Source organism: Corvus moneduloides, chromosome Z (genome assembly GCF_009650955.1).
Source record: "Corvus moneduloides isolate bCorMon1 chromosome Z, bCorMon1.pri, whole genome shotgun sequence".
Taxonomy (NCBI): domain Eukaryota; kingdom Metazoa; phylum Chordata; class Aves; order Passeriformes; family Corvidae; genus Corvus; species Corvus moneduloides.
Window position 1 is genome coordinate 64,099,237 of NC_045511.1, and position 22,714 is coordinate 64,121,950.

The 22,714-nt window shown below is 38.9% G+C and overlaps 1 protein-coding gene across 5 annotated transcripts in view; it reads right to left on the reverse strand.

Annotated features, from left to right (window-relative positions):
• Positions 1–1,862: 1,862 nt before the first annotated feature.
• JAK2 (Janus kinase 2) overlaps positions 1,863–22,714 on the reverse strand; it is a 95,988-nt gene continuing 75,136 nt past the window's right edge. For all 5 annotated transcript variants that reach the window (XM_032095683.1, XM_032095682.1, XM_032095686.1 and 2 more), the window contains 9 exons: positions 22,381–22,532; positions 21,222–21,372; positions 20,816–20,952; positions 19,397–19,586; positions 18,371–18,495; positions 12,814–12,986; positions 11,783–11,900; positions 8,201–8,314; positions 1,863–6,005 (listed from right to left, as the gene is read on the reverse strand). In XM_032095683.1, the coding sequence (XP_031951574.1) occupies positions 5,898–6,005; positions 8,201–8,314; positions 11,783–11,900; positions 12,814–12,986; positions 18,371–18,495; positions 19,397–19,586; positions 20,816–20,952; positions 21,222–21,372; positions 22,381–22,532 (1,268 nt within the window). In that variant the 3' untranslated portion in view covers positions 1,863–5,897. The remainder of the gene's footprint in view (positions 6,006–8,200; positions 8,315–11,782; positions 11,901–12,813; positions 12,987–18,370; positions 18,496–19,396; positions 19,587–20,815; positions 20,953–21,221; positions 21,373–22,380; positions 22,533–22,714) is intronic.

The following is a 22,714-nucleotide window of genomic DNA, read 5'->3' on the forward strand; positions in this document are numbered from 1 at the left end:
CACATAATGTGGGCAATGACAAGGGGATTGGGAAGAGGACAGAAACTCTCAGCCTCTGGAGGTGACTTCTGTCAAATGGGAGGGAGGATACTTTTCCAAGGAAGACCTAATACACAAAAGGGTGTTCCCCACTGCCAACAAAAAAACCACTTCACAAAGATAGCGCCCAAAGGCAATATCCATGGCTTAATGTGCCCTCCCTCCACCAGTCTGAAAACAACAAAGAGCTGGGACAAAACAAACTTGGCAGATAGAACATTTGTGCTGTGCTGCTCATTTCTGGTTTTTTTTTTCTGGACTGCTGAGCTCAATTGTGTTTGGCACTGTTCCCCTAGCTTGGCTTGGTCCCATGTGGCTGACTCCAACACCAGTGCCACTTGGATTTGCTCAGCTGGAGTTTTGGGCTCTGTGTAGCTGCTTCCCCTCTGCCAGAGACAGAGGTGTTTACTCCACTGGGCTCAAAGGAACAGAGAAGGGACCGGGGGTAATAGAGGGAGCTGAGTCCACCGGGCTGATCTCGACACCTTCTTAGCTAGGGAGGGCCAAGATGGCGCACTTCCCCTTCTTTCTGATCCTTGGCTTCTCCTGCTGAAACCATATCCTCATCGATAAGTGTGTGGTATGCAATAAACCATGTCGCCACACCCACACAGCACTAAAAACTCCATCTCCTTTCTCTCTAACCAGGACATTGTGAAATGTGTGCTGCAACCCAGCAGAGCAAGTGGGTAAACTCCCATGGGTCAAAAGAAAGAAATGGGGGGGCCTGGCCGATCGTTTACATCCCACTCACGCAAACCTGCCAAGGCAAGCGCTACGTGCTTACAACAGCAGCACAACCACTGAAGGGCTGGAGAGGTACCCTGTGCCTCATGCCACCAGCTGAACACCATCTTGGGCCCTGAAAAGCAAGTCCTGCCTGGACATGGCAGCTCAGAAAGAACTGGGTTGGACAACGGGACTCATTTCAAAAATAGCCTCAGGGACACTTGGGCCAGAGAGCACGGGTTTAAGTGGGTGTACCATATTCCTGTCATGCACCAGCCTCTGGGAAAGCTGAATGTTACAATGGGCTGTTAAAAACCACCTTGAAAGCAATGGGTGGGGAAACCTTTAAACATTGGGAACTACATTTAGCTAAGACCACCTGGTTAGTTAATACTGAAGCTCTACCAGTTGAGCTGGCCCTGCCCAATCAAAACCTCCAGATACTGTAGAAGGGAATAAAGCTCCGTGGTCCATAAGGGGAATATGTTAGGGAAGACTGTCTGAATTAGTCCTGCCTCAAGCAAAGGCAAACTCATCTGTGGGACTGGTTTTGCTCAAGGACTCAGGTGCACTTGGTGGGTAATACTAAGGGTCCAGTTGTGCATTTAGTGAGAGCATTCAACTCTGTTCAAGGTAAATGGTGGTAATTTTCATTAAAAGTGGTGGAAAATTTCCTGTAAAGTTAAGGAAAGTCATATGGAAAGATGACAAAGTAATGCAAATTCAAGACACTAGAATTTCTAACAAATTTAAGAAATGTAAGGTGGTGTAAGCCATTTCTGTCTTACAGACTTGCGTCTCTTCAAATACTGAGAACAAAAGGAAGTGCTTTTCCATGCCACATTCATTTGCTTAGTGAAAACCTTCATAAAAAAAGGGGATTAAAAGCTCCCAGTCTTATTGTTTAGGTAACACCTTTAACTTTGATACATCTAAGTTTCTTCCAAAGGATAAATGCTTCATATGGCTATTCTAAGAGGGTTAGGAAGTGCTGTGCTGTAACTCATCAAACAGAACAGCTGCCTTCAGCAGTGATCTAAACACCAGTAACAAATTTTAGATAGTGTACAGAAGAAAATGCTGGCAGGCATGTGTAATTCATTGTATTCAGTTATTTTATTTTCACTATCCAAACGCGAAAGAAACACACAGTTAAGTTTCAGGTATGGATTACACAGTTTTCTAAAAATATTCCTTTCATGTTCTCTTCAATAAACCATGTGTTCAAATGTTTACATTTCAATCATAAGTAGCAGATATCTTCTCCTCCCTGCTCCCTACCACCAAGGGACTTTTTCTACTTTAATATAAAGTACTGTAAACCTCTTATTCAAAAAGAAAAATTCAGAAAAAAAACTTCTTAGTCAAACATCTTTTCAGAATTGTTGTCTGGCACGGCACAACATTTAGAAGTTTCTTTTGGTATAGTAATTACTGAAATTTTTTCAGCCAGGTTAGGTGTCTGTGAATATTTTAGAATTAAGGCAGACAATACACACTTTAGAAATATATTAGCACATATTGTCATGGTATGGCATTTTCAGTAGACATTGGTTTTTCATAATTCATTGTGCATTTCACATTTCAGAAAGCTTCTACTGTGCTGAACATCATCCTTCTTCCTTTAGTCTTGTTCTTCTACACTTCTACTTTTGCTCTCAGAACTCTATCCTGTAGGTATTTGTGATCCTACATTCCTGAAAAGCTTGCTTTCTTTATGCAAGAGTTACATTTCTTCATACTTAATACAGTAACATCTTTTCCCATACATTTCAAGGCAGCTGGTCAACATCTCAACTAAATGCAACAATTAAAAATTTAATTTTGGGGGAAAAATATAATTTTTACATATATTTTCACAGTTGTATTCATCAGTAAATTTAGCAACAATTATCTAAACTATGGAAGCTTTTAACCAGTACTAGGACTTGACAAGAACACGGGTTTCTTCTCCTGAAAATTCATTTCTCCTCTGGCTTACTACATGACTGTTGCAACTTTGTGAAATACTGTGTGGAATATATTTTAAAACAAACTTTGAAACTTAACATATTTATGCTGATAGACAACAAACCAATACTACACAACACAATACTTGATTGCAGAGATTCTGTAAGATATATTGTGCACTTATAAAAAATTCTTTCACTTCAAATATAAGTGCAAAGCAGTAGTTAATATTTTAATTCTACACGGTAGTAGCAGTCAGGTATACATAAACCAGCACTTTTTCTACCAACAAAACCAAACAGCATTTTTGAAGTGCATAATGATTACACTAAAGCATGACAAATGCAATGCCAACTGAAGACAGTTTCTAAAACAAAGTACTTAGTCTACTGATACAAAGGCTATGTAAAAATATGACATTATCAATGCTACTGTAGATCTGAAAGCTTTCAAAATACAAAATACAGTGTTTTTTGGTGGTGGTGTTTGATTTTTCTTTTTAAGGTTAAACAACTGGCAGTACCAAATTAAGCAAGTTACTACACTTACATCCTCAACAGCTTTTTGAGAAACCCACTGGGTCTGCTCTGGGACCTAAATATCAACACTGCAAATGACTATATATCCCCCAAGTCCTAAGCACTACTAGGTCCTATTCTTCCAGCTACAAACATTCATCCCAAATGATCAAGCCTTCTGCACAGGCCTCTGGTTGTCAAAAAAGACTGTCTCTGACCAACAGCACACAATTACACTGCAGTGTAAAGATATGGCTTTCTCTAAAAATGATCTCATATTAAAAGTAAAAAAAAATAAAACTCCACATGACACTTAAAAATCATCCTTGAGTTCACCACTACATTTATGCAATCAAATAGATTATGTAATTAGTCATACTGTTGTAGAACAAGAAAAAGACCTTTTATTCACTTGAAAGATTAGCAGACTGGAAGATTTCTTCATTGCATTACACAAACTTCCCTGAGATTTTTACATAAATTATGTTTAGTCTACTATGTATTTGAAACCAGTGAGCTATTGCGTGTCATACACTGCAAATTTTACATAATTCCTGCATATGTTATCCAGCTGAAATGCTGTCTCGATGCTTTAAAGCTTTATCTCCTTTGTTACAAAACACATGTACACATAACTGAGACTACAAATGCAAAGACATTTTTTGCACAAAATTTCAAATCCTCAAAGCAATGTATAGAAATTGAGAAAACATGTTAAGTTGAACAAAGGACTTGAAAGTTTTTTTCAGCTTAAAAACTGACTGTGAAATTAGTTTGAAAAATCATTTATGCAAATGCTTGGAGGCAAGAACACTAGCAGAAATAGTTCTAAATGCAACGGGCAGAGAGAAGGCTGATGCTGCTCTCCCTATTTAGCACTCTCTTGTGCTATAAAATATAGTTTTGTAGGAGTGATTGTGGGAGAGAAACATCACAGTTGTACAAAATACTGCTATACTGGCACTATGTTACACTAAGGATTTTTTTTTTTTATATTTTTTTAAAAGTTGAGGTTCTTCAACCTCTGATAAGATGGGTGTAGTTAACCACAAATTTTAAGGAGGCCTCACAGTGAAAGTAACCTCTGTTTCACTAACTCACTGCCACAAATTTTAAAAATGAGCACTTCATTTTAAATATAAATCTGGATGTCAGGTCAGTTTGCCAAGCTGTATATCCCCTTAACTGAACTTCTCTCAGCAGAAGTCCAAGAAGAACAAGCATTTTACTTTGCAAACAATAATGCTTAAGTAAAAACAAACAAGATTATTTGAACTAAAAATAAACAAACCCTGCAATTATACTACTTTGAGATATGAGATTATCCCCAAGTTTTATGCCTCAAGGCAAAACTGAAGTGTTCTCTTGTCCAAGAATTTTTGTTACTTATTTCAAAAGCTGAATTATACAGCATTCAGGTAGCTCTTATCTCCTTCCAGCTCTCAGTAACTGGAATCATGTCCTTGCCCTCCGCTGAGTGCGGAGCAATTGCACTTGTAACTCCTCCTTCCAAATAGTCTCATTCTGGGTATTACCACAGAACGGAATAGGCTTGGGCCACTTCAATACAGAACAGGCTTCATCTGGTTGTGACTGGCCATATCAGATATTGAGTTGTAAGTATTCTTTTTCTGTGCTGGAAGGAAGATACTAAGATGATCATCTTAACAGTGAAGTGAGGAATTGTGAAAGTGAGGGCATTTTCTAGGTTTTTAATCCTGCTTTGAAAGTTCCCATTCATAGATATACTTATGGATGCATGAAAACTACAAAGACGGAAAGAAAAAATGAGCAGCATTTAAAAGCAGTATGTTTATCTTTTCCTTATTTAAACTGAAGACACTGCCTTGTGTAAAATGAATTCACTTCTATGTGTTATCACTGCATCTTCAATTCTATAAAGGCAATCTAATACTCAAGGGAAAAGAAGAGTAAGAAGAAAAGGATAAACATCTATGCTTTTTCATTTTTAAATTATAATTTTCACATGGATTAGTAGATTTTCTGTCTCCCCCAATTAAGCACAATTTGCTCCCTTTCCCTCAAAATACTTACAGCACATCACACAGCCTATTACATCTCTTTGGATATACTGCTGGCTGATAACTGATTCAGACAGGCACATTGAACAGCTTCTGTTTTGTTATAGAGAGAAGCCAGTTCTGCATCAACACTGAAAAAATCATGAAACTGTATTTACAGACAAAAGTCTTTGTGCAACACACAAAACAGGGTGCCAAGTCACTATACACTCAGTGTAAAAGTATTTCTAGAAGTCTTTTCTGGGCATCTCCATTTCAACAAGGAAATACACTGGGTTTTTATCTCTTAGTTTCATCACATTTTAAGTCACCTCTTTTTTGTATTGCCAAGTAAGGCAAATAATGGTGTTGCTGAATGACTACTCATTATTTAATTTAGAAAAATAATTTCTTTCCCTACTGAGAATTTCAGCACGTTCTCATAGTAACAAATATATCCTGATAAAAAAGCCCTAGCAGGATTTCTCAGTAGTCAGATTGAGATAGGGTATTTGCCACACAGATTTTACTTCCAGCAAGCATAAGATGTGTGCACATGTACATATGTCTAATATACACAGCTGACCAAGTACATTTTCTTCTGCATTCCAACTCATCCTCTGAAGGAGGGACAGTTTTCTCATCCACCCATGTTTTCCCTTATATGATCCACTCGCTGAGCAAGATCCCTAAAGGTGGGGCGCTGGGCAACGTTATTGTTCCAGCATTCTTTCATGATAGCATAAATCTGGAGAAGAAAAAAAGAAAATTGGTAGTAAGTAAACAGATACCACACATACTTACTTTGAACTGGCCTAAAGAACATCCAGCTTAACTTCATGCTTCCAAACAACAGCCGCAAAAGAGTGTGCATAAACTCTTGCTATACCCTTCAGTTTATGTGCTCGATCCCAGGGATAGCAAGAACTGAGGACAGGTGGCTCTGCAAAAGCTCTTATTATAAAAGACTATTTTTTTTAAAGTTAGCATGAAAATTCACTCAGCTCTTTTTTGAAACTTTTACGAGACTTATGTTATTTTGCTATGTTTTAATATTTTTGCCTGCTCTTTTTTTTTTTTGAAAAGTTAAAAAAAATGACATGACAAACACCAGTATGACCAGGAATCAGATTTACGAAGACAGTAATTCTAAGTAAGGCTTCCCCTGCAAAGTTAACATACACTTCTCCACATTTATATATTAAATTCTTAATTATTCTTCATATATAATCAGAAATAAGCAAAAAAAAAGTTACTGTGCAAACTAAACCCACTTTGAAATCTATTTTCCCTATAATAGTTACACAGCAACAGTTTTCCTTTTGCCCAGAGATGTACCTGATACCTGGTCTCATGAAACTTGCCAAGCTCTTCACCTGTACTCTTCTCATTAATTCAATCCAGATTGTTACTACCGACTCGTACTTTTAACAGTTTTTCACATGTTGCTTAAGAGAAATCTGTACAGCTACCAGGAAAAAAAGTAGAAACTGTTCCTTATCTTTCAGCAAATTTGAAACACCTGCATTGACCAAGCTGCTTTAGAACCAAGTCTCAAGCAGCTTGTAAGCTGCAAGATAAAGTGCTGTAAGCTGCAGGTATCTGGAAGATTTATTATCTGTGATGACTGGCCTTTCAGGATCAAAAGGGGATGCATACAGTTTCTGACACAGAGACATTTCCATCTTGCTTTGATAGCTGGAGAAATGTCAGCCATTGAAACCTTTGGGTTAGTTACGATACAATTTCAGTAGAACAGATTATGTATTATCTCATACATATGACATTCAGGTTATCTATAAAAAGCCAAACCTTTACAATTCAACAGTTGCTGTACTGGTACATAAAATGCAAGAAAGGCTCTTCAAAGACTTCTATTTCCATTCTCTATACGTTTTTTCTTCCCCTGTGGCTTCCTGCCTCACTTGTACCATTTGTTCTCATCTCTATTAAAGCACTTGACCCTGCTGTTTTCTCTTCCGCCAATTTTGAATGGATTATTTCTTGACTTACTCCTAAGTGTGCTTGACTTTAAAGGGATGCAGCAATTAATCTGAGCTGGAAGTTACATACGTAAAAAAACCCAACCCATAATTATTTTACTTCCTTTTTTTTCACTACTGATTCACCTACATAGCCCTACCAGACCAATTTGACTGAACTTGACTTTGTGCAGCCTGCTCTGAACAAGAGAAAACTACAAGACTTAGAAGTGGTAAGAAAGTACTTTTTAAAGCTTCTGGTGTATAAGTAAAACAAAAAGAACACTGAATTAATTTGTGTGCTCTGGGGACAGCTTTACAGCTACACTCCAGTATCTACAAAGTACATGAATACAAATCTGAATTAATATACTTAACTGTGCCCACAATCTGAGAGCTGAAAATGCTTGACAGTGAGTAACATACATGATAAACATGGGCTTTCCATACTTGAGAAGGGAACAGTAACAGAAATGCAATAATCAAGATAAGAAGCTCTTTAAATCATGGAATTAAATGTGAAAAACCTTAGGTAGCTATTAAGATTTTTTGCTAAATATCACAGATTTCAAAAGAATCCATAGTTGACAGCTTTGAATGAGAATCTCTACATGGGACTTACATGGAACAAGTTCTATATACTAATCTTGTTGCCTTAATACATATATATTTTTGAAATAGAAGTGTGAGTGCCCAAGTACAGCAGTCAGTCATAATAGTCCCACTTCATATATTTTAGCAAGACTACATTCTGGGCTCCTGAGGCAGTGCAAGCTAAAGAATCAGAAAAGAAATATGATTATACTCATCATGAAACTGATAAAATAACAGCACAGCCATTTCACTTGAATACACAGTTTAGTGGTCCAAGCAGAACAAAATACAAGTTTTGCATTTACCAAGTACTCACCCTAACTGAGCACCTTTCACACTACAGTAATATTTTAACACAGTACTTCACCTCATCAGGGCATCCATCTGGTCTTGGTAGTCGTCCATTATTCTTCAACAGCTCTATCAAATGAAAGACAATCATCTGCCCTTGTTTATCATTGCCAATCATGCGCATGAATTCCTGAAACAAAAGGCCAACTGTAATATATGATCTTTAGAGGGAAAAAAAGAAGCTATAATATTCTTACCAAGCAAAAATTCTGTCTAAGAGTAAGAATAAATAGAACAGTACATAAAAATGATGAAATTATAAATTGCATGTCCAGAGAATATATCAATAATTACAGATTTTTTCTGTGTGTAGAATGGAATAATAATATAGACTAGAATAAAATTTAATGATACATACACAATTTACATCCCTAAGTGAAAAATCTTTAAAAATGTTGATGATCATCATCTGATGATCTGGCTACCCTGGATAAAGAGGAGGCTGAGAGGCTGAGGTTTTCAAAGACTTCTATGCCTCAATCCTAAATGGCAAGGGCTCCAGGCACGCTGTCCAAGTTGAGAAAGGCAGATGGAGGAACTGAGAGAATGAAGATCCTAAGCCCACTGTGGAAGAGGGTCAGGTTCATGACCATCTAAGGAACCTGAACATGCAGAAGTCTGTAAGACCTGATGCAATTCATTCAAGGGTCCTGAGGGACCTGGGAGATGAAGTTGTTAAGGTGAAGTTTCTGATGACTCAAAAAAGGGAAATATAGCCCTGATTTTTAAAAAGGGGAAAGTGGAAGACATATTTAACTACAAGCTAGTCAGTCTCACCTCTGCCAAGCAAGATCATGGAGCCAGTTCTCCTGCACACTATGCTAAGGCATATGGAAAACAAAGAAGTGACTGGAAACAGACAGCATGGCTTTACTAAGGGCAAAAATTTTTGCCTGAGAAATTCTGGTGACGTTCCATGATGGAGCTACCTGGACTAATGCAGAGTGTTTGACACTGTCCTGCAGGAGATCCTTGTCCCTAAATGGGAGGGACATGGGTTTGATGGATGGATGACTCAGTGGATAAAGAACTGGCTGGATGGCTGCACTCAGAGTTGTGGCCAACAGCTCACTGTCCATGGGGAGAGCAGTGACAAGTGGTGTCCCTGAGGGGTCAGTACTGGGGCCAGCACTGTTCAGCATCTTTGTAGGTGATGTGGACAGTGGGACTGAGGGCACCCCCTCAGCATGTTCACTGACAGCAGCCTGTGTGCTGCAGCTGACACACTGCAGGGAAGGGATGCTGTCCAGGGGGGCCTGGACAGGCTGGAGAGCTGGGCTTGTGCAAACCTCATGACGTTCAGCAAGGAGAAGCACAAGGTTCTACACCTGGGTCATGGCAATCCCAGACACACCTACAGGTTGGGAGGGGAAGTGATTGAGAGCAGCTGCTGATTGAGAGCAGCCCTGTGGAGAAGGACTTGGGGGTGATGGTTGATGAAAATTCAATATGAGCTGGCAATGTGCACTGGCAGCCCAGAAAGCCAAAGGTGTCCTGCATCCAAAGCAGCGTAGGCAGCAGGGCCAGGGAGGGGATTCTGTCCCTCTGCTCTGCTCTGGTGAGATCCCACCTGCAGTGCTGCATCCAGCTCTGGGGTCCCAACACAGGAAGAACATGGAGCAAGTCCAGAGAAGGGCATGAGGTTGATAAAAGGACTGGAGCACCTGCCCTACAAAGACAGGCTCAGAAAGCTGGGTCTGTTCTGCCTGGAGAAGGTTGCATGGAGACCTCACAGCAACTTTCCAGTATCTGAAGGGGGCCTGCAGGGAAGGTGGAGAGGGACTCTTGCAGGAACTGCAGTGATAGGGCAATGGGTACAAATGGGTACAATAATGGGTACAAACTGAAAGGGGAGAAATATAGGTTGGATATTAGGAAGAAATTCTTTACTGTGAGGGTGGTGAGGCACTGGAACAGGTTGGCCATAGAAGCTGTGGCTGCCCCATCCCTGGAAGTGTTCAAGGTCAGGCTGCACAGGGCTCTGAGTAACCTGGTCTACTGGAGGTGTCCCTGCCCATGGCAGGGGGGATTGGGACTAGATGATCTTCAAGGTCCCTTCCAATCCATAACATTCAATGCTTCTGTGATTAATTAGTTTTAAAAGGATAAAACTTACAGGTGACTCTAAAGAGCTCTCTGAAACACTGAAACAATTTAATGCTTTGAAAAATGCCAAACAGAAAACAGGTATTATCATGCTGATGTATAAAAAACGGTTAGCAGGACTAATCAGTAACTACCTGGCAGAAAAATTATTATAATTAAAGCCATCGAAAATGGCTTAGATAAACCTTGCTGTCCAAAAACCCAAAATAAGCTAAAAAGCAGATTAAAACCTCACTCAGACTGCCAGACGTCAAAAGTAAATGAGAATGTGCTATTAGCTGAAATAAATTTCTAAGCACAACATAAAGGAATTATTTTTCCTCCAATGCTACAAAACTTCTTTAATGATCCTTGACATGAAAGTGTGAAACACTTGTTGGTTGAACGTGAAAATGGCCAAGTTGTGAAAACAATGTATAATTATAAAGATTACAAGAGATGAACAGACCACTTTGGTTAATTTTAACGAATTACCTTTTCTTGCTACATACCAATAGCATAACCAACCTGATGAAGTGGTGAATGCACATGTAGAATTCATTCATTCAAAGAATAGTCCATCTGAGCCCATAACTTACTTTTTATCACTTTTCATTTCATAATCCTTCTGAACAACTCTACGTGTCTGCAACATTCACATTCTTACGCTGGAAGAGCTGTCTTGAGTTCTCCCCTAATATCTCTGATAGCTCATTGTATGAAATTACTAAGAGGTCCACTGAGGCCAGTGCAGAGGTATCCCTCAAGTGCATTTTTGCCTATCATCACTATTCAGCTCTCAAAACCACATTTGCCAGGATTGAGCCTCTGGCCAAGGGTAAGGCCAGCTCCAGTAAATACGGAACCCTCAGCTCTCCTCTGTTATGCCCATGGAGAACTGCTAGGTGTAAGATCATGTACCTTATTTTCAAGTAGAGAACTGCTAATAGTATCTTTCTTCGCCCACTGTAAACTTGTATTTAAGGACACCTGTCAACAGTCTACAAAAAGCCACTCCTTTTCCTTCTTGGACTTCACTAACTAACTTGGGTTCTGCTAACATAAAATACCTTTAAGTTACCTTATTTAAGTTAACTTAATTTGTATGTATTTGTTTGGCTCAACCTTACATTTGGAACAGCATTAAAAATAAATGTCATGCAATGGAATGGCTGCATCTAGGATAACCCTCCACGAAGTATGGGAAAGAATCACCTATAATAAGAGATTTTAAAATCTTTTTCAAGCAGAAGTTACAGAATGTATAAGGTATGCACAGACTATGAAATAATTTTCAGATCTTCTTTCCTTCTTATGGCTTGATAGCAGTACCTTTCAGTTACTACTTCAGACTGGATGTTGGCTTGTAAACACCAAGGTATCTCCAGAAAAGAATCAGTAAATATAAAAGGATCAGTAAATATCAACCTATTGAGGTACACGACAATCTATATATTTTAGAAAATTTAAATAAACAAACAAATTCTCTGAAAATCATTAACTGTATACTTACAGCTGGTGGGCTTTTGCTTTTGTCAATGTAGGTGAAGAGTTCATACAAGACCACACCAAAGCTCCACACATCTGAGGCCACAGAAAATTTGCTTTCTGTCAGAGATTCTGGAGCGTACCTGCAACACACAGTACCAGGAAAATTGCTCTCCTTAACATGCGTAAATTTGATTTGGGTATATTTGTTTCAGTAAGATATATTTCTTTTTCATGAGTAAGTATTCTTTACTCATAGATATTAGCACGTTCTTGTTTCCCTTCAATACCTTCAATTAGTAACTGTTTAATAATAGTTAATTGGTTTTGAAAACCAAATCGACCTTAAACAAACACAGTTAATGATAACTATAACCAAGTTTGATTTTTTTCCCAACAAGATTGTAGATATATTTTTATCTGTAGTGCAAGTAAACAAGAATTTGATGTAATAAGATCTACAAAGAAAGACAATTGTAGCCTTCCATCGCTTTCACTGAGCTTTGAACTGTGTTGCAGGCACTTCTGGAATTAAACTGTACATCTCCAGTAACATCTACTAAGATGCCATTTTCTATCATTTATTCTTTAGGTAAACAAGGCCTGAGTCAGAATTAAAATACAGTCTAAAATCAGATGTATGGAATGGCATTTTCTTTTGGGGTCTATCCAACAGATCTCAGCTGGAAGACATGAATGTCCAGTGTTTAGGGAACTAGAAGGCCTAAAAATTTGAAAGCGTCCAGATGAATAGACCATTTTAGATTTCCTTTATCTCTAAATACATTTTCTGTTGGATAGTATTTCCTTTAAATAAGTACTTTTTAGGGTTTTGTTTTGGGTATTTTTCTCTTTTTTTTTTTTTTTTTTTTTTTTTACATACGTTGGAAAGTAGATGCTACTCTGTGAAGTGAAATATCATGCATGTGACTTTCACAGTGCTGGAAAACTGATGAGGAGCTTCCAACTAAGAATTCCACAACATGCAAAATAAATTGGATGAAATGGCAAAAACTGAAAACATGCCATGATTTCACATGCCAAAAGAAGACTTACCAAAAAATAGGACTTTCACCAGGTTCTTTCACTTTGTAGTATTCTTTGTCTTGTGGCAAGACTTTTGTCAATCCGAAATCTCCAATTTTAACTCTGTTCTCATTTTCCACCAAGATATTTCTTGTTGCTAAATCCCGGTGAACATATCTTTTTGTACCCAGATATTCCATGCCCTAGGTGTACAGGTTACAAACAGAACAGGAAAAGAGTTATTTTTACCATTACATGGCTGCACTTTCCCTAAGAGGATGAATTAACCTCAAAGTTAAAACCAAAAACAGGTTTGTCTTCTCTGAGGAGTTAATTTTTCCAAGCTCAGGGACTTCCCTTAACCAGAGGGAGATAGTCTGAGCCAAGTATTTTTTGATTATGTAGCTGGATAAAAGTTACAGCTCCTTTCTGTGCCCAAATGCAGTTTGCTGGTGTATGCAGAGGGAAAACAAAATTTGGGTTACGCTACACAATGAGGATGAGAAGCACATGAGAAGACTGTCCAACCTATCCATTTCATTTACACTTTTTTCTTCTTTTTCTGCGTCTTCTTTCCTGATTGCTTCCATGAAACTTTTTATTATGAGTCCTTGAATTTGACAGCTATTCTCTGACTGTATTCCCAACTGTGTGCCTTGTATGGACCATTATTCACCAACACAGTTCTGCTTATTGTTATATTTTCACAGATTGCTGTAACAACAGTGGTCTGAAGCCATGTTGTCTTTTGTTGCTGATGATCCCTTCTTCCCAATGCACCTAATTATTTTCATTAACAATGAAATTTGGAAGAAGCCAGTGCGTGTAGTGGCATTACTAAAACAAGAAGGTCCTGCAGAGACAGTAACAAATGAAGGATTGAAAGTGATGCTGCACAATGTCAAGAGATACCCAACTTACACGTGAAAGGAGTCACAAAGCATGTTGTCAGTTTCACAGTTTTATAAGAAAGCATATCCCCCTTTCAACAGAACAGAAAAGTTAAATTACACTAATAGCATCGGTGATCTCAAAAGTTCTGAAAATCAACATTATACTATTCATGCCAAAAGGCTTACTTCTCTTTTTTTTTTTTTTTTTTTAATGTGAGAAACTTCAGAGTTCGGCTACGAAGTGCAATCTTTCTCTCAGATTCTAGTACCTCCCAGCACCACTGGGTGGCATCGCTGTTCACTCACAGACCATTCCAAAAGTGTGCAAAAATGCCCCATTCCTCACTGCCAATTATCCACTGCCATAAATACCAAACCTAACATCTTCAAAGTGAGGCTTCTATGCTTCTGGTACAACTAGCCTATGAAAATGCTACAGCTTTTTCTTACTACGATGTACTATTCTGAAAACAGCCCTAACGTTTGATGATAGTAGCTTTTCTGTTAGCCTGGGAAACACCTATTCGAAGACAGATCTTTAATTGAAATAATGCAAATTCTAAGTGGATATCATAATCCTGTGGCACTAGTCTAATAAAGGAGTTTAAATGTGATTTCAAATGTTTCTGTCTTTAAAACTGGGTTCTCCAGCAAGGACACCTGAAACACTTACAACATTAAGAGACGGAAACCCCTTTCCCAGTATAGTAGCAAGGAACCAAACACAGTGAACAACCAAACACATTCATCTCAGGTATGGGCATGCCTTCATTTCTCTCATACACTTCAGAGGAGAGCAGCAGGGAAGAGGTAGAAAGGTTTCTGATCAAAACTCCCCAAGATTACACAGTGACAGAAACGCACAGGAGAAAGATGTGAGATGCTGAAAGAGCAAACACTGTAAGAGAAGCAAAACCAGCGGAAAAACGAAACATGATAAGCTAAATGAAGAAAAAGCATTCAGATCAGGTACTCACTATGTTTATAATTAAGTTGTTTTGGAGTAACAGAATGGCACAGATTAGAGTGAAATCTTAAAGCAATCTATTGTAACCTCTACTTTGCAGGTTGTACAGCAGCAACACTCCAAAGCAAGGCATGTACACTGTAACTCTCAGATTCTGCTTTCCTTAGAAGTGAAGACATTTCTTTAAGAGCAAGTTCTAAGCAGATTTCCCACATTTTCATACTGTTTGTCCCCATGGTTTGTCATTATCAAAGCAGGATGTTTTACCACTTAAGTATCTGCAGACTGCATATTTTAGCTCCCTTTCTCTTGGCTGGTGCTTGGTACTTATGAAGTATCTTACCTACTACTTTGATTTCTCACCATCCTAAAGACCTGTAACATTTTGGAAGCTCTTTTATATATGTGTATGTACACACACACTAAGATCTGTTTTTCTTTGTAGTTTCTGAATACAGTTCCTTTCCCAAAGATTTCTGCCATTGTTTGCACAGCTAGCAAAGGCCAAAATTCACCTTCCAGTCCTCCCAACAGATACCTCAGACCAGGGTCCTGAGACATGTTGCCACTGCTGTTTCACCAGGCTTTGAGTGAAAGCCTGAGGACTTCTACATGCTTCACAGATTCTTATGAGAGTGCACAAGGCCAGCACCTTGAGGTCACAGGCTGAGATGGACACAGAATAAAACAGCTAAGTGGCTGCAGCCTTTGTGTGTTCAAAAATCCATGTTGTACCTTTCTTCTGTGAAAGAGCCAGTCATTGCCCTCATAGAGAGTACTTTGCTCAAGCAGAGACTCTTCCAGGTCTCTGCTTGAACAAAGATTGTTTATAGTGACTTACCAGCATAATAACAGTAATTTGTTGCAGAAATAAGTATGAGATAATTTCTTATGCCTGTTAATAGAGAATGACTTGTTGTTTTGTAGACAGATCAGGGAGCTCTTCAATGTTCTGAAGCTGTTGGTCATATGTTCAATCCTTTCTCTCTGCAAAAAGACTGACACTTGCTAACATTTTTTGTTTTCCTGCATTCCACACTGCTTGCCCACCAAGGAGCTTCTCATGGAGACTACCCACATTGCTGTGCTTCAGTGAAGCACACGAATAGGTGAGATAAGCTGTTAAGGGTGCAGCATTCCTCTGTACATGCAACAGGTTCAGCAGCTAAAAGGTTAGTCCAGTGTCAACCAGGAAACCAGCAAGCTCTTTTCACAATGTGAAAGTTTGAATGTCAGGAGAAGATCTTGGCTCTGGCAGAGACTCTCCCCTGATTCTTGTCAGACCTTTTCTGTCGATATTGAAGAAGCTAAGTCTTAGGATCTTTAATGTGGCAGGGCACAATTACCAGACATAAGAATATCTGTGGCAACATACCCTAAAAAATATCCTCATCCATCCTAGGGTGATGAGGAAGCTGACAGAAGAGCTCACCAAGCCACTCTCCATCATTTATCATCAGTCCTGGCTCACTGGGGACTGACTGGAAACTGGCCAGTGTGACACCCATCCACAGAAAGGGCCAGAAGAAGGATCTGGGAAACTACAGTACTGTCAGGCTCAGCTCGGTGCCCAGCAAGGTTATGGAACAGACCATCCCGGGTGTCATCACACAGCATCTACAGGACAGCCAAGGGCTCAGACCCAGCCAGCACAGGTTTAGGAAGGGCAGGTCCTGCCTGATCTCCTCTTATGAGCAGATGACCTGCCTGGTGGATGAGGGGAAGGCTGTGGATGTTGTCTGCCTGGACTTCAGCAAAGCCTTTGACATCGTCTCCCACAGCGTACTCCTGGCAAAGCTGGCAGCCCATGGCTTGGACAGGTGCACCCTTTGCTGGGTTAAGAATTGGCTGGACAGCTGGGCCCAGAGAGTGCTGAATGGTGCTGCAGCCAGTACGTGGCTGGTCACTAGTCATGTCCTCCAGGGATCTGTGTTGGGCCCAGGTCTGTTTAACAACTTCATTGATGATCTGTGAGGGGATTGAATGTACCCTCAGTAAATTCATGGACAACACCAAGGTGGAGGGGAGTGTTGATGTACTGCAGGGTAGGAGGGCTCTGCAGAAGGACCTGGACAGGCTGGATCCATGGGCTGAATCCAGCAGTATGAGGTTTAACAAGACCAAATGCCTGCACTTTGGCCACAACAGTGGCCCAGGCAGTGCCACAGGCTGGGGACAGAGTGGCTGGACAGTGGCCAGGCAGAAAAGGACCTGGGGGTGCTGGTGCCAGCAGCTGAACATGAGCCAGGGTGTGCCCAGGTGGCCAAGAAGGCCAATGGCATCCTGGCCTGTACCAGCAACAGTGTGGCCAGCAGGACCAGGGCAGGGATTGTCCCCCTGTACTCAGCACTGGTGAGGGCACATTCTGGGCCCCTCAGTTTAGGAAGGACATTGAGCTGCTGGAGCGTGTCCAGAGAAGGGCAGCAAGGCTGGTTAAGGGTCTGGAGCACCAGTCCTGTGAGGAGCAGCTGATGGAGTTGAGGTTGTTCAGCCTGGAGAAGAGGAGGCTCAGGTGTGACCTTATCACTCTCTACAGCTCCCCAAAAGGAGGGTGTATCCAGATGGGGGTTGGGCTCTTTTCCCAGGCAACCAGTGACAGGACAAGAGGACACAGTCTCAAGCTGCACCAGGGGAGGTTCAGATTGGACATTAGGAGGTATTTCTTCACAGAAGGGGTGATTGGGCACTGGAATGGGCTGCCCAGGGATGTGGGGGAGTCACTGTCCCTGGAGGTGTTTAAGGAAAGACTGGATGTGGCACTCAGTGCCGTGGTCTGGTTGACAAGGTGGTGTTTGGTCATAGGTTGGACTTGATGATCTTACAGGTCTTTTCCAGCCTAGTTGATTTTGTGATTCTGTAATCTTATGTAACCTACTGTTTCCATGTCTTTGATGTAGGTATTGGGAAAAGAAATTAAAAAATATTGCTGGTGCATGCCTTGAGGGGGGGGGGTATGGTTGTACTTTTTATTTTTGTCTCTCTCCCCCTCACCCCCATTTGTTTTTCCCTTTCCCAAACATCTAAACATGCAATGAAATCTCATGTGTCTCTAGTTTCTTATATCTAAAGCATAATTACAGAATAAAACTAGGGAAGGCATAAGCCCTCTAAGGAAAATGAGATACCACAAGAAAGATCAGATGTTTGTACTGCTTTTCACGATTTTATGAATGATGTTCAGTACCAAATAATTTATTACAGGTTTGGGCACTTCTACGGCCCCTAGCTCTGCATACAGAAATCCTTGCTCTTACTTACAGTTTCAAGTAAATATATATAAGTAAATATATAAGTAAATATATAAGTAAATATATAAGTAAATATATAAGTAAATATATAAGTAAATATATAAGTAAATATATATATACACACACACACATATATATATATATATATATATATATATATGTTGTTATGGTGTTTTTTTAGCGGAATGTCAACATTCTGAAAATTCTGTTATAGAATGTCACGGACAGGTTGCCTGAGTGAGTATATTAACTCCTACAATATTTCATTTCCAGTCGCCTTAGTGACAAAAGAGAGTATATTCTGCCTCAGTCAGCAGATAGGCCAGTCTCAGCATCCTGTATTAAGATACTGAGAAGTTATGAACATATATTGCTACCTTTTTTTAGGGTTATGTGGTGCTAGCAGCCCAACAGCATTATAAAAGATATACCAAAACAACAATTTCATTGAAAGATGTATATAATTTGAAATGCCCTACCTTGCATATCTGAGATGCATACAGCAAAAGCTTCTTGTGGTCCAGCCTCTCCTTGTGTTTCTGCAGATAATCTCGTAAACTTCCATATGGTAAGTATTCCATAATTAATCTTAGATTCCTACGTCCTTTTACAACAATAATGAAAAATGCAAATGTACGATTTTCTTTAGTTTTCCAAAGACAAGTTTTTAAATATAAGTATTTTAAAATATCTATCAATAGCTATAATACAAAATGGACTTAACACAAAAATATTAATTTATGATCTATACATCACTATGCAATTTTTCATATATTAATTAACTCATTATGCCACTTATTTAAACTTAGCAACAATGTGGATATGCTTGATAAATTAATGTATCACTAATCAACATCATCTCATCAATACTTCAGCTACTATTGCTAAGGCAAAGTAGAAGTCTGTATGTCTGTCTTGTCAAGATGAAACTGAGAATGGCAAGTGATACTGACTTGTCACCAATTTTACCATCTTTCAAAACAGCCCTATTTGGAACTGAAGATTATTTTTTTTACAGTAAGATCCTGGGCAGAGGTAAAACCCATGCTTTACTTCATCATCTTAAATGGCATCATCAATTCACTCAAACAGATCAGTTTCTGAAACTTTTTCCTGTATACTCTTTTATTGTATAGGCTATACAAAAATTGGTAACACCCCCTCTGAAATATTACATTGAGGAAAAAAAACAAGAACAGTTAAAAAATTGTGCATTCTCCCACTTAAACCTTAAATTATTTTCAAGGAAAACTTTTTTGCTTTAAAAGAAAGAAACTGGGCAAATAGTTAAAGTTATTCTCTAAATTAATCAAATTCTGCAATGAGGTGACTGAATCAACATCCACCTTGTACTGAGATGTGGTATACAACAGACGTTACTTCCTTTGTTCTGTACTCTCTAAGTCCTGGTAAATTTAGGACAAGTCAGTGACTGTCATAAACACTACCTCTCTGAATTTCTCAGTATGCATATTTAGGTATACTCAATATACTAGTATACATACCTGCACTGTAGCATACTCCTTTGTATTTAACGATGTTATCATGCTGCAGAGATTTAAGTATTTCAATTTCTCTTTCAAAGTCCCTAAGGTGCTCTTCAGTGCTATGTTGCAGCTTTTTCACAGCAACCACCTCCCCAGTATTATCCTGCAGCGGGTCATACCGGCACATCTCAACACTGCCAAAATTTCCCTATGTCACAAATGGAAACACTTGGGAATTAAAAACATGCCCACACCATTCTCTCTTTGTGTTTCTTAGTGTACATGTTTGTTCATGTAGAGTGTAGTTTTTGTTCAGAGCTCACTGTACTAAGCATTAAGATGATGTGATTAATTATTTAAGTGAAATGCCTGAAATTTCCCTGACAGAAAAAAATGCAGGATCATGGGTAACAGTTGCAAAAGAAACATACTCCATGAAAGGACGCAGACAGAACAGGAAACAAAGACAAGGAAAGGTGGTGATGTGTATCTATTTTCTATCTTTCACAAATTTCCACTTCCACTGGCATAATCCTTTTCCTGCACTTGCATAAATCCCTTTGTCTTGGTTTTTAATTCGGCTCTTTTTCTTTTTGGCTCCTCTCCCATTTGTTTCAATGCTCTGTTTTCATCTTTCTCAATTTATATTGTCTTTTATCTTCTTTTATGCAGCCATGACCTACCACTCTGTTGTTCTCCCTATGCTACGCTATCACAATCAACAACCAACCACCTGCAAACAGAAGTAGTTCTGCTACTTCACTTTCAGGCTGCTTCAGTACTTGAAGCCAAAGGAATATACAGCTAGCATGTAAAAACCAAATAAAACAGCAAAGAACCATTCTAGTAAAATAGTGCTTGGTGAAGATCTGCCAGCTGCACTTGGTCAGCTGTCTAGGTATGCTTTCACACAGCCAGGCTGCAACGGCTTAAAAAACTAGTAACCAAATGCTGATTTCTAAAGGCAAAAAAGTTCAAGGCCTATATATATCTCAAAGACATGTATTTTCCTTTTGAATTTAGAGACTTTATATTCAGACTTCTCAGAATATTCACGCACAAAACCCCCAACCCCACTAGTTTTGTGCAAGACTGCTCCAGAGCGTTGTTAACTGAATATCAACTGTATGTGTATATATCTGTATATCTATGTATCTATATAAGGATTATGTCAGGCAGCTCTTCATTACTGAAAAATACTTTAGCCTTTTGGTGTGACTGGATTCATTGTGGAGGTCAGCTAATTTTCTTCTGTGTAAGGATACTGTGAAAGTGAAAAAAGAGCACAAAGGAACGGCACACATTGCTCAGATATGACTGAAATTCACAACTTCTAAAATAAAAGTTTCACTGTAAATAATGTATATGGGGTCATCAAAAGTCAACTGAAAACCATAGTTATTTCCTAAACTATCACAGATTTTTGAAACATCTTACCTTGCCAAGCTGCTGTAAAAACTTAAGATGTCTTTCTTCAAATTGTGTTGGGTCCCGATCTTCAAAAGCACCAGAAAATCCAAGTGCTCCAATTCTCATATTTGGCAACATATCACTTTCTGTCAATAGCTCATAATCTGAGAGGCAGAAGGAAGAAGGGAAGAAAGGGAACAGAAGGCAGAAGGCACAGAGTAGTGAACAAGAGAAGGAATAGCCTTATTACAATCATGGCATGTTCTACTTTTGTTTGGCATACTTCAAGTTCAGCAGAATATTGACAGCCACCTTTATTTCTATATAGTAATTTGCAGTCAAAGACAATGATGTATTGCAAAAAACATACTAAAAAGAAAGTGAACCAGTAGGAATAAGCATTCTTTTTGATCCTATTGTATCACAGACTCACCTGGAGTGAACAAACTATTCAAATCACGTATAATTGCTCTAAAAGAAGGCCTGAAATCTGGCTCATAATCCATGCAGTTGTTTATAAGGTTTGCAAGTTCTGTCCAGTTGGGGGCAGGAAGCTGGTGCCTATCTTCATAAAACTGTAGTTTCTGGAATTAAACCAGTAAGTAATTGTACATTTTACAACCATGAAGAGTTGCAGCAGCCTTAACAGTCTCACCAGAGTAGCCAAAAATTACAGCTCTAAACCTAGACTTGTTATCTCATCAAATGTACATCTAACCGATTTTCATCAAAAGCAAGGCTGGTATAATTTAGAGCGATCAGTTCAGAAACTTCCAGTCAGTTACTGGTGGAAGATAAGAAGATAGAGAGAGATGAGAAAAATGGTGCCTCCTTTATTGGTAATTTCATAAATCCTCAACTGGATAGGTCCAGAGGAAAATTCTACTGACCTATGAGCTGGCTGAGCGCACAGCTGTGAAAAGCTCTGTGAATATTACAAAACAATGTAGGGCAATTTCTGAAATACTTAGATATCTATAAGCTAGGTCTAGGTAAACCTTGGAGATTCTTGTCAGAGCTGATTAAAATACCTGAGAAACCAGATCAGGCTTTATGGGAAGGTTACAGTACCTTTATAAAAATAATACTACCAGTATTTTTCTATCATAGTGAAGTATTCTTTTCGCTTCCAACTAAAGAAGCAAATACATATGATACAATATTTTTATGGAAAATGTCTCCCCTCCATCTTCTGCCCCTACCTGAGATAAAAGTTAACATTTTTGGTTTAGCTAAAATAGTAGAACTGTTGGAACACACAAAGTGCTACTGTATTTAAGGTGTTCAGTTACTAGAATGTCAACTAAAATCCACGCATACTTTTTGTTTAAAGTGACACACTGCTGCAAGAAAGCAATAAAAATATGAACTAGATAATACTGAAAATTCTGTACTTTGTTCCCCTAAAAATAGAAACGAACAACATAAAAACAAACTTCAAATAATCTCTTCTGATTATTATCTACAAGCAAAAATGTCTTTTTCCTACAGTGGTCATAGGCCACACCACTGCTGATGTGGTTACAACAGCAGATGTTCTAAATTAGAAATGTTCAAAGAATTGCTATGACTGCAGACCCAGTAATACTTACTCTTGAAGAATCCAGAGCGCTCAGTGGTTTGTCTCCTCCACTGCAGATTTCCCACAAAGTGGTACCAAAACTCCATTTGTCTGTAGCTAGGCTTAGTTGTTTGGGATTCTCAATACATTCAGGAGGAACCCATGGTATTCTCTCAAGAAGAACTGTGCAATCACACAAAGGAAACTTGTTAAGACGAATAATAAAACCAGAAAATTCCCTAACATTTGGTAAAAATTACTTCAGTATACATAGGTATTTCACTCTGTAATGTACTATTAATACTTTCCCAAGTATTTGTTCCCACCTAAAAAATCAAGTTATGGAACACGGACAAAAATACAAA